The sequence below is a fragment of the Protopterus annectens genome, chromosome 6.part0 (assembly GCF_019279795.1).
Source record: "Protopterus annectens isolate FY-2018-M chromosome 6.part0, PAN1.0, whole genome shotgun sequence".
Taxonomy (NCBI): domain Eukaryota; kingdom Metazoa; phylum Chordata; order Ceratodontiformes; family Protopteridae; genus Protopterus; species Protopterus annectens.
The window spans coordinates 913,901,029-913,913,567 of record NC_056737.1 but is presented as its reverse complement, the minus strand read 5'-3'; the positions used below and the strand labels follow the sequence as shown (position 1 = coordinate 913,913,567).

Genomic DNA, 12,539 nt, shown 5'->3' with positions numbered 1-12,539 from the left:
GACATCTTATAAGATCTCACCAAGTAAGTGTATCACTGATACTTAATTGGGTGGTATTATTTCTAATGCTAATACCCAGGGTCTTTTGACATCTTATAAGATCTCACCAAGTAAGTGTGTCAGTGATACTTCATTGGGAGGTATTATTTCTAATGCTAATACCCAGGGTCTTTTGACATCTTATAAGATCTCACCAAGTAAGTGTGTCAGTGATACTTACTTGGGTGGTATTATTTCTAATGCTAATATTCAGGGTCTTTTGACATCTTATAAGATCTCATCAAGTAAGTGTGTCAGTGATACTTACTTGGGTGGTATTATTTCTAATGCTAATACTCAGGGTCTTTTGACATCTTATAAGATCTCACCAAGTAAGTGTGTCAGTGATACTTACTTGGGTGGTATTATTTCTAATGCTAATACTCAGGGTCTTTTGACATCTTATAAGATCTCACCAAGTCAGTGTGTCAGTGATACTTACTTGGGTGGTATTATTTTTAATGCTAATACTCAGGGTCTTTTGACATCTTATAAGATCTCACCAAGTAAGTGTGTCAGTGATACTTACTTGGGTGGTATTATTTCTAATGCTAATACTCAGGGTCTTTTGGCATCTTTTAAGATCTCACCAAGTAAGTGTGTCAGTGATACTTAATTGGGTGGTATTATTTCTAATGCTAATACCCTGGGTCTTTTGACATCTTATTTCAACTCTTTATTACCATGGTCAACCACTAACAGTATGCAATTTAATTCAAAGAGCTGCAGAGTATGCATTTTGGTAAAGACAGCGCTGGGTATCCATACAGTTTAGGCTTCTACTTTTTAACAGCATCAAGTTGAGTGAAGGACCTGGGTGTTGCTGCAGAGTGGGTGCAAAAATCTTTTACAAGAATGGCTCCTAAAGTCAGAAATCACCCATATAAGGAACAATTGGAACAATTGCCACTTTGTTCTTTATGCTACAGATTAATATAGGAAGATCTTATTCTAATTAAAAAATGCCTGTTGAACGAACCTCAAGTTATTACAGTGGGTATTTGTTTTTTTTTAAACCATCATGCTTCCACTAGAAATAGAGGATTATTAGTATCATTGTCAAAGTCTAACTCACATCTTTTCAGCTTATTTTTCCACTTAAGGGCAGGTAGACTAGCCTTCCATTACATGCTAGACAAGTATAGCGTATTTAGCACTTTGGGAAGGCTTAGGCTATATTGTTTGGTAGCAGAGTCTTCATACAAGATTTATCATTTGTCATGCTTTTAAACTTCCCCATTGTGGACTTTTTCGGGTTTGTATCCTAAACACCAAAACACTGGACAATGCTTAAACTTTGTTCTAAATGACGTCTGCCCCATATAAGACTGAGTTTCAGATTAGATCCAAGTTGTTGATGTCATAGATGACTGTATTACTTGTAAAATGACAATATGAGAAAATAAGCACTATGTTTTGGTTTTAATGCAATTTGGAAGTAGACAAGGGCATATTGTAGCATGCATTTGTTTTCTGAAATACAGTAACACCATTTCTGAAAGAATGAGTTAGAATAAAGCCACTGTTATCAAATGGTCCAAAAATTATAAATAGGCTTAACGGGAAATGTTAAAAGCTACAACAATGATTTTTCTAATCCAAAAATGCTAAGACTGACATAAATGGAAGACATTGTTAACAGAATACAATGGAAAACAGTAGGATGAGGTTGAATGAAGTTCATTTCATACCAAGTTCACCTGCTGCATCTACTAGACATATGAGGTCATTACTTAGCATTCATAGGCATCACATTGTCTACAGATATTTGGACATCACTGAGTAAATATGTCACCACAGGACATGAATGGAAAAAGTCATTTAGTGTACTTACCATGCCAACAAATTAAATGAATATGTAGAAACTTACTTTGGGGCATCAGGAGCAAAACGATCAGGGTTAAACGTAAGAGGGTCACTGAAAAACTTCTCCATTCTTCCCATCGCATAAGAGTTGAACTGCAGAAGAAGAAAGGAAGAGCAGTCGCGTCAGCAATTTGTAAAGTAAAATTCCTCTGAATGATCAATGTCATTCTCCTTACAATCGTAGTAAGGACAACCTAATGGCAAGACCAATATATGCTCTAAAGAATTCCTCTGAATGATCAATGTCATTCTCCTTACAATCGTAGTAAGGACAACCTAATGGCAAGACCAATATATGCTCTAAAGAATTCCTCTGAATGATCAATGTCATTCTCCTTACAATCGTAGTAAGGACAACCTAATGGCAAGACCAATATATGCTCTAAAGAATTCCTCTGAATGATCAATGTCATTCTCCTTACAATCGTAGTAAGGACAACCTAATGGCAAGACCAATATATGCTCTAAAGAATTCCTCTGAATGATCAATGTCATTCTCCTTACAATCGTAGTAAGGACAACCTAATGGCAAGACCAAAATATGCTCTAAAGAATTCCTCTGAATGATCAATATCATTCTCCTTACAATCGTAGTAAGGACAACCTAATGGCAAGACCAATATATGCTCTAAAGAATTCCTCTGAATGATCAATGTCATTCTCCTTACAATCGTAGTAAGGACAACCTAATGGCAAAACCAATATATGCTCTAAAGAATTCCTCTGAATGATCACTGTCATTCTCCTTACAATCGTAGTAAGGACAACCTAATGGCAAGACCAATATATGCTCTAAAGTTAACTTAAGTTGTTATTGGTTGATGCTCAGACTCTAGTATCACTTGTTTCTTATACAAAAGGAGGGACACTGTTTCTCATGTATCACTGCTTCCTTGGTGATTGGAGGGTGAACTTGAGATGGATAGATATAATTCTCAAATAGTATGCACATGTGTGTATAAGCCTTAGTGTGCCCATACTAATTAGAATAACATTTTAAAAAATTCTAATTCCTGAGATAATAATGCGTTATTTAGGATGAGTTCCTGTGCAGTTTGTTATCCAAGAAACCCAATGATATCAGCCAGTTGGGGATAGAGTCTTTCGTATGATCCAACAAAAGAGTATGAAATTGTGACACCATCAATGCCCTGTTCAAAGGGAGACACACTGACTGGTCATCTTGTAGTATGAATCTCTTTTAGTGACATTTTTTTTATTCACTTATTAGTTGAAATTCGGTGCAGTGAATGGAGTCTTTATTTGTGAAGCAGCCTTTATTAACAATGTGTTTATTAATCTTATTGTTCAACAAAAAGTCTTGATTTAATGTACAATAACAAATATATTAATTCTCACTTTACTCGCCAGTTTACTATTTCAAGTTTTAATAATTTCTTACTGTCCATTCTCATAAGGACTCTAAATCTCCATACTATGAAATCTGGACACTATCACTATCTAGTGCTTCCTTTTAGCCCGGACCTGTATAATTTGTAAGCTTATAATTAGTAGTAATATCATTGCCAGCCATACTGGTCACTGATTTTTTTTTATTTATTCAACACCTCCCCACTCCACCTAAATCTAACCTTTCTATCTCCTTTTCAGGTTTTTCCACAAAATCTGTTTCCTTATATATCATATTACTACACCTTTACAAAAATGAAGAAACTTTCTTATTTAATATCAGTAAATCGTATTTATAAACTTTTTCTTAAACATAATTCTTCTCTTATTAGGTAGTGACACTTGGACCAATTATCTCAGTGCAAAACTCACGTCCTGTAAATAAAATTAACATTTCTGTCCTGAATGTGATATTATTAAATAAAGGTGGAATTAAAAATAAATATGACCAGGTACACATTTGGATGTGGCATGATAATCTTAGAGTAGTTAGAGTTTGTAAAATTCGACTGAAACGTTATTATAATAACTCATATATCTATTTTGCACACTGCAAAAGTCTGTGTAAAGGCCATCCTGCACAAATAGAAAAGTCACCTGACCTACTCATTAACTACTACCCCAGGCTTATAGGGGATATAAAATTCAACACATTTTCAATAATTACAATCACCCTAGTCTACCACCTCATGCCTGTATCTCTCTTCTTTTTCACACAATTTCTTCACCAGCTCTATTCTTTGTTATCCAAAAACAAATACTGTAATATTCAGCAACTTCAATTTGATTTTTGTTGGTTCTTACAAGAGTGCCTTATGAGGAAGTATTTAACCTGGTCTGTATTAAATTGTTCATGAATGTATGAGATTAAGCTTTGTCACAAATAAATCACCTGTGTTTTGTTCTTATTCTAACTAGCAAACAAAACAAAATACCAATATATCTGTACAACCTCCAAACACTAGTAACAAGTGTCCACTATTTTTCCTGAACAAGCAACGGATCCAAAAATCCACATATAAAATGCATTTACAGAAACCGAACTTTATACCAAGTCAATATTCTAAACAATGATTTTACTATTTAAACTGAATGATTTCTATCATGTAGCTAACATAGATCTGGTTTGCTTCAATGTAATGAGCATATCACTAAGACTTCAGACTAAACAATTTGTAATTATATGTTGCTTTTGTAAAAGGAACAGAAACCAAACTCACAAAAGAAGAGATAATGTTGGGAAAATAGAAATAACTTAACAACCCTCAAATTAGACAAAAATATATATAAATAAGAAATAAACTGAAGAGCTATTCTACACACTAAAGCATTTGCTTATGACAACTACCCCTACCTCCCCCGTGGGGGTTGGGGAGCGATATAATGATTGAGGTGTTTACATCACAGAAAGAAAGGAGAAAATTGGCTAGGCTTCAAATGACTCACAAAGGCAACTAGCCCAGTACTTGCCTATGAACCTGTAAAACTATTTTCATATCCAAGGATGTTCTGAAAGGAAGTCATAAAAACTATACATCACTTAAAACAAAAGATCGATCCATACAGATTCTCAGTGGAAGCCCTTCCAAGACAAATTACCACTAAACCTTCTTTATCCACACTGACTCATTTTAAAGATTGAGCTCTACCAACAACTCTTTCACTACAGATAACTTTCCCTAAGAAAGACCAAAATATTAAATGACACATTGGCAAATTACAGTTACCTCAGAAGAAATTATCTTTATCTTGGCTTAGCAAGACCTGCAAGGACTTCATTACTCAACAAATTTAAACAAGTCCACCTTTCCCTTCCATATGGGAACTAGCAACTACTATTCCAATACCAAGGAAGTCTTTACTTTCTTCAACATCTGACTTGAGGCCTATATCACTTCCTCATCACCTTGGTAAACCACTGAAAGGACAATTTACAAACAGGCTAACTGTCTTTACTAATATAACACTCTATCAGCAACACAAATTCATCACAGGGTGTGGTACTCTCACTGCATGTCTAAACTTTACAGATCGTATTCACATTTCTGCTAACCAAGCATGTCAGTGGTGTACTCTTTTTCTGCCTGAGTACAGTAAATGACAAAGTGAACCACTCTATCTCCTCCCAAACAGCCTTCAACAGTCCAGCTTTGTCTCATCCAATGTAAATTCCTTTAAAAGCTACCTAACAGACATATAATTTCAGGTTAATGCAGCAATTTCTCCTCTGTCTCCATTTTCACTCTCCCCTGGTGTTTTCAAAGGCTGTTTTTGTTTTACAGCTGTTTAGCCTCTATACAAGCAATCTGACAGGACAGCTTCAAATTCAAAACATCATCCTTTACACAGGCAGCATAATTTGTTTCAGATCTTTGCCTTCTTATAAGACCATCAATCACCTCTTGAAATATGACAATCCAAAATAGCAGATACTGCAAACCAAAGTCAGAAGGTAGCATAAAAACTTTAAATGTGTTAACGCTTTCATGGCAAACCAAGCCAATTCATCAGACACAAAGTACCAACAGCACTACATTTTTAAAAAAAGAAAAGAAACATCCAATAAAAGTGGATGTTTCTTTTTTAAAAATGTAGTTGTCATTTGTGCCATTGGTTCAGTGGTTTTATTTTCAGAAGCTGCATTTATTCCTCTGGTAGGACTTTGTTATTTATATTTTTTGTTAACCTCTTGAAATATGGCATTTCCAAGCTAGGTCAAATACTTTAGAAAAAAATATTAATCTTAAAAAGGAAAAAAATGTTCTATGGCTGCCCTGGAAGACTAGCTAGTATTCCTTATCCTATGCCTTCCATTTCTGTTAAAAATTATAAGATCAGGCCTGTTTCTTCTCTTATCTACCTTGGGATAATACCTGATTCTTCTCTATGTCCAATTAATAAAACAAGTATTCAATGTTAATGTGTCAGTGGACTCCACACTCCTAAAAGTTACAACACAACAACATGAATATGTTCATGTTCTCATTTTCTCTTGGTGTGTATATGTGCATGTGTGTGTGTGTGTGTGTGTGTGTGTGTGTGTGTGTGTGTGTGTGTGTGTGTGTGTGTGTGTGTGTGTGTGTGTGTGTGTGTGTGTGTGTGTGTGTGTGTGTGTGTGTGTGTGTGTGTGTGTGTGTGTGTGTGTGTGTGTGTGTGTGTGTGTCTTTATTGAATGTCTGTAATATTAATGTGCATAATAACACCAGATTATCAACATTAAAGACACTGACACTCTATTAACACTACTCCAAGAATGAAGCTTGGCTCATTCAAAAACTGAAAAACAAAACAAAAAAAATGAAAGAAAACATTTTTTTGCAGAGGGCAAGCCCCATCTGCACCTCCATGTGTGGGGGGGGGGGCTGTACCCACTCACACCCCCTGCTAATTGTATATACTAACTCTGAGATCACACAGTTCTCAGGGTAAGGGCAAATCTTCCAACTCCAAAAATCATCCAGTCCATACCTCTAAATCTCCTAGAGCAAGAAATCTGGACAGAGCCATAACTAATGGGAGGATAAAAAGCATAAATAAAAGGCAAAAATGTGCACATTCTGTGAAAACCTGGGCATTTCAGAGGTAATGACCAATCCGCTACTTTGTCAACAGATGTCGACCATCTGTTTAGTCGACCGAACAGTGTTGACTGAACAGATGTTGACCAAAGCACCATTTGACCAAAGTAGAATCCATATATGTCTACAGGCATTTCTTTTCACTCTTTGTGAATGTGTACTTCAAGCATCTTAAGAACAAATTTAACAGATCACTCTCCGTGCTTTGAAGATTATCCAGGTTCCTTTCCACAAAAAAAAACAAAGACGCTACTAGAGAAGCATATCACAAGCTCAATTAAAATTTGGCCTTCAACTAGTTTTCATTGCATTCTCTAAAATCCACATAAATGTCAGTTTCTTTTAACAAAATCTGCATATTTATTATTTTTTACCAGTACTGCATTGCCAAGCAGATAGACAGCTGGTTTCCAGTTAAGTACTGGTTAGACCTATTCCCTCTCATTGTGATCCCAGTTGTTAAGGTTGAGGATTAGTCACTACAGATGCACTTTGCTTACAAGAGAGGCTTAATCAAGCTTCCTATTTTCTAAGCCTCTAATCCACTGTTGCAATGTTATACCTCAGAAAACTTGCACCTTGACAGCCAGTGACTATTACTTTTCTTTCCTTGACTTGAAAGTTTAAAACCCTTTACTATAGTATAACAAAGTTAAAGAATTTAAAACGAAATATTTTTTTTTACCTGACAGAAACAGAAATCTGCAAATATTTTCTCCAACTACCATATCCAAAACTTGTCATCAGCTTAGAAATGTTGACATTAAATAAAATAATCTCAAAAGTTACATGGAAGTCATGCAATCACTAGTGGGAGTGCACTGACTCATGATTTCATTCACACTGGTAAATGAAAGAAGTCTGTTGCATAGAGTAAACTAATCTGTAATTGCTCATACCACTGTGAATGAAAGCACTAACCAGTCCATCAAATGGTTACTATTGTATATCTTCCAAAGATTTATAGGTTATTACTAAACGAAGCCAAGGAGATGATAAAGCAGCTCATCACAACACTCAGTACTGGTGGGACACGTGAACATTTCAATCATCCATCTAGTCATTCCGATTAGTTTTATAGGCAGATAAAAATACACAGCCAACCAAAACTGCAGCTAGACGACAATCCATGAACTTGCAGATTTGTCGGCACCAAGAGATACTGCATCAAGGATGCAGTCATTAAATAAAAATGAAATGTATTGCAGTGTTAAGTGCTTTGGTCCTTATGTGCTTCAAATCAATATGACTTTATCTGCATCCTTAATGCATTATGCTTTGGTGATGAGAAATCAGCTTGTTCTTAGTTTAGAGTTTAAATGTTACTAGAAAAGTGCTCTGTTTGATGTGTAAGGATGTCCTATTCCAGAAATTGTGAAAACACTGGCTGAAGTACTTGCTTCATCATCTGGTGGTATTCATGTGGTAGTACAGAATTGGGTTTCTAGAGCATGTACCTGCATTATCACTGGGTTTGTTTAGAGTTCAATACAGCACAAACAAATAAGAGTTCAATATTAGATGCATTGGTGACAGCTCAGAAGGCTAAGCAGAGATCACCCCTCAGGGATCTGTATATTACTAAGTGGAAGGACAAGGCTTTTAGTCTATCAAGTAGCTAAGGATACTGAGACCTGAGCTCTTTTGTGGTGAGGAAACCTTGAGATCTCTCATGCTGGTTTGATGTTTAGCAAAGTACATTCCCTGGAATTAGTAGGTTAAAAAAAACTGATCCCTGAGAAGAAAAGTGTCTAAATGGCTCATGTATTTGATGTCCAGTTTATTGATTTAGGATGTCCAGTTTATTGATTTAGGAAGCCAGGAAGAAAATGGTATACATAACCAGGTTAAATAGACTTTGAAAATATTGTAATAGCATTTCCTGGTTAAAATGGTACATGCCTAGCAAGCATTTCAAAAGATGTTTTGCTATTTATTAAATGTAGTCAAATGGAGAATGAGACTTGCCATAAACTATTTAGTATAGCCTACAATGGCTCTGAACATACAATGCTCCAAACAATATTATTTATCATTAACTGATGAAATGAAGTAACTTTGGGCTGACTGATATTCCAATAAAGCTAAAATGATTTCCTAAATTTACTAGACCAACAGGCTTTGAGTGGAAGTAATGTGTTTTGAAGGAATAAAAGACCAGTAAGGATAACTCTTTAATTTACAAATATTGATCCTGCCTGCAAAGGAAATGTTGGCATTATACCATTTAGGCACAACACCGTGTCTTACAAATAATGAACAATCCATCCTAAAAAGTAACGTTTAATACACATGGAATTTGATATAATCCAATCTCTGTTTTTGTGATAAATATTACTTCCTAAAATTAATTTAGTACCCATAAAATATTTAATGAAATCAAAAAAGAAAGCATTCTAATAAAACCTTCACTGAAGAGACTGTGAGTAAAAACTTGTTCGCATGACCTATAAATTTTGACTGGCGACCATTAATGGACATGAGAAAAATTTGAGGATCAGCATCTATTTTTCTTAGGGTAAGGTTTATCACTAGAAGAAAAAAAGGTAGGGAAAAGATGATGACCTAGTAGAACACTACCGGTTTGTTTGAGGATTTCTGATGTCCATCCAGTAATGAAATTAAATACCCTCCCTGGCGAAAAAGTATATGCAATGCATTGCATTATAAACTGAGAAAGGAAGACCTAGTTTATTAAGTACCTGAGACAAAAAGGAACACAGTTTATAGAACCAAAAGATTTCTGGACATCCAACGAGCAGAAAACTGATCAGGCTAATTCTAGTTTTTTATTATTTCTGAAGAATGACATAATCACTTGTAGCACTTGATTGGCTACAGTCATCTTACTTGTGAGAATAAATCCAAACTGGTTCATATGTAAAAAGCTGGTCAAAATAGTCAGAATTTCAAAGTATGCTAGGACAATAATTTGAGGGGCATAAACTATCTTTATTATTTTTTAAAGAATTATCTTTACTAAAGAGAAAATTGAGCCAACAGCACATGGAGAAGTTGCCAGGTATTCTAAGAGTGTTAGAATAAAAATGTGGATATTATTACCTGTCTGGATGAGGTGCTTTATCATCAAGAAAAATCGAATTATATCTTCTATATGCTTAATAGATGGGAGAAAATCTGTATGATCAATTAAGTGGAGCCCACATTTGGAATCACAATCAGTTGTTTTGACCTGATGATGCTTAACAACGAGAACACAATGGATAAGCATATGTACCACCTTTTTTCTGTATGAGGTCATTGACATCTACTGGCTGGGAAGTAGTCAAAGATGTCTAGATGCTATCCTTATGAAGAAAAGTCGATCTCCGTGACCCAGATGCAATCTTGGAGTAAACACATAACTATTTATTTGTGGGAAGGCATGGTCTAACAACTTACAGCAATTCTGACAGTCATGTTTCTAAATGGCCCAAAGACAAGTCATAGTATATTGTAATGACAGTCTAACAAGCTGCATTATATTCTGTATCTGATTCTAAAAATGGTAAAATGAAAAAAACTGGGAGATGAATTCATGTTTTATTTATGGCAATTATATGATGTAGAGCTTTCATTTCAATGTTCAGTGAATGATATAATTATGAAATGGGAAAACCTAAAAGGTAATCCTTCATGCATAGGTAATATGTCTTCTGAGTGTGAATATCTAAGACGTACAACAGTAGAACCCCCAAACTGGCTGGTGTATAGGGCTTTCCCATTCAAAAGATTATTTTTAGTTTTTAACTGTTTTTCATTTTTCAGTCATCTGTTCAATAAACAGCAAAATGAAATTTTCCATTAAAGTGATCTATATTATATCTTAGACTAACTTGTAATGCCTTGGAACTGATATTGGTTTCCATTTCAAATCAGTAGTAATGAAATATAATGTACCACACTTCATGTTGCAATTTGTGAGTCATGAATTTATATGGTCATGTCTTGGTACTGACACCTGCTTTCATAATTTTGGGGGCAACAACTTACACAGACGTGTATTAATGCCAGTACTTTCCTTCATTTTTCCTTATACAGTAATTGTAACATTTTTAATCACACCCACTCCCACAAATGCATTATGTAAATAAAGTAAAGAGACTATTACCATTCACTTCAACAGTGACTGTGATCTTTGGTTTTTAACTCTTGAATACTATAATATATATAAAAAAAAACAAGTAAAAAGATCACACAAAAACCTAACAGGCAAAAACATTCAAAATGATCATGGCAAACCAGATACTTCACTACCTTAAACCTTCTATGTGGGAGGCCCATGTGAATATGCAAATGACCACTTTAAGGACATAGAAGTTTTTCAGCTGCATGGCTTCTGAATGCCCACTGAGATTTAACTTTTTGTAAGTCTTTACTAAGGCATTCAAACCAATAAAGCTGAACACCACTAGATGTAAACATGACATGTTTGACCCTTTTTGGACTCATCATTATAGTATAAGTAGATAATTTGGCCATTTTCTGAAAACACTTAGCTTATTAAGTAAGCCTTACATCCAGAACATTAGGGTAACTGCAAAATCTTCCAAATAACAAAACTAGAAGTAAAAAGGTATGTCATTAAGTGATCATTTGCATATTTCCAAAGGGCCTTGTTCATTGAATGTTTAAGGTAATGTATAGTGAATACAATAATATGAGATAATATATATGGTATATAGCTCTACAGGCAACAAAATGTATGGTAATCCAGAGTTAGACCTACAACTATTGTAGTATTTGCTGGCACTCTGATTCCTTCCAGCATCATGCTATTCTCTAGAGTTCGAGAAGTCCCAGGGATGGGGGGATACATGCGTAATGACTCCTTAAGAACCTTTATTAAAAGAAGGAAAAATGAATCAGTTAATATACGACTTTCAAAAGCACAATTCTCAAAATAAAATTCTGAGTATAATACTTTGCAACTATTTAAAGAAGTGCTTTTATCTCATGATGCTTTGTTATACGGCATACATACTTGAAGATGAAAACTAGTGCAACAATTCAATATGTGTTAAAAACTTAGATTGCATAATGATGGTAACATGGCACATATCTGCATTTTTCAATTCTTGAAATTATAATATGCTATGACACCACTTTTTTTTTGTTTTGCTTGTTTCAAAGATTAGCATACAGACACAGATTATGTCATTGACTTTAAGAGTCTTACACCTCAGCATTTCGTAAAAATCTACTGCCAATCATTAGCGGACCGGAGTTCCGCTGTGGCGACCCCTTAAAGCCGAAAGACAAACAACAACACTAAAAAATGCACTTCAAAGTTTTCATTCCCAGTGAATAGTTCTTTTTGACTCATTCTCACCATTAACTGATCAGAGTGTGTTCCCTACAACCGCATTAAATTAAAACGCATAAAGCTGACACGTCACATTTTTCCACTTCTTGCGATTTTGCATAATGTAGTTGGGGAGGGGATGCTCTGCTGTGTTCCACTGAGCTTTTGGATTCCTCACACAATGGACTACAATTATTATCCATCATAGAAATGCCATCAAGGCACTCAGTGTCACGGGGAGTAATGGTAGCTGTTATATATGTATTCAAAGAAAACAGACTGACAGGTTGGCACTGTGAAATAAATGTGTGCGGCCTAAACTGGAATTGTGGAAAAATAAT

At 35.1% G+C, this 12,539-nt stretch overlaps 1 protein-coding gene across 1 annotated transcript in view; it reads right to left on the bottom strand.

The window, feature by feature from the left end:
- LOC122804601 (cholesterol 24-hydroxylase-like) overlaps positions 1 to 12,539 on the bottom strand; it is a 730,604-nt gene that overhangs the window by 113,324 nt on the left and 604,741 nt on the right. Inside the window, exons 12-13 of the mRNA XM_044074564.1 lie at positions 11,623 to 11,733; positions 1,910 to 1,998 (exon numbers count right to left, since the gene is read on the bottom strand). Of these exons, the coding sequence (XP_043930499.1) occupies positions 1,910 to 1,998; positions 11,623 to 11,733 (200 nt within the window). The remainder of the gene's footprint in view (positions 1 to 1,909; positions 1,999 to 11,622; positions 11,734 to 12,539) is intronic.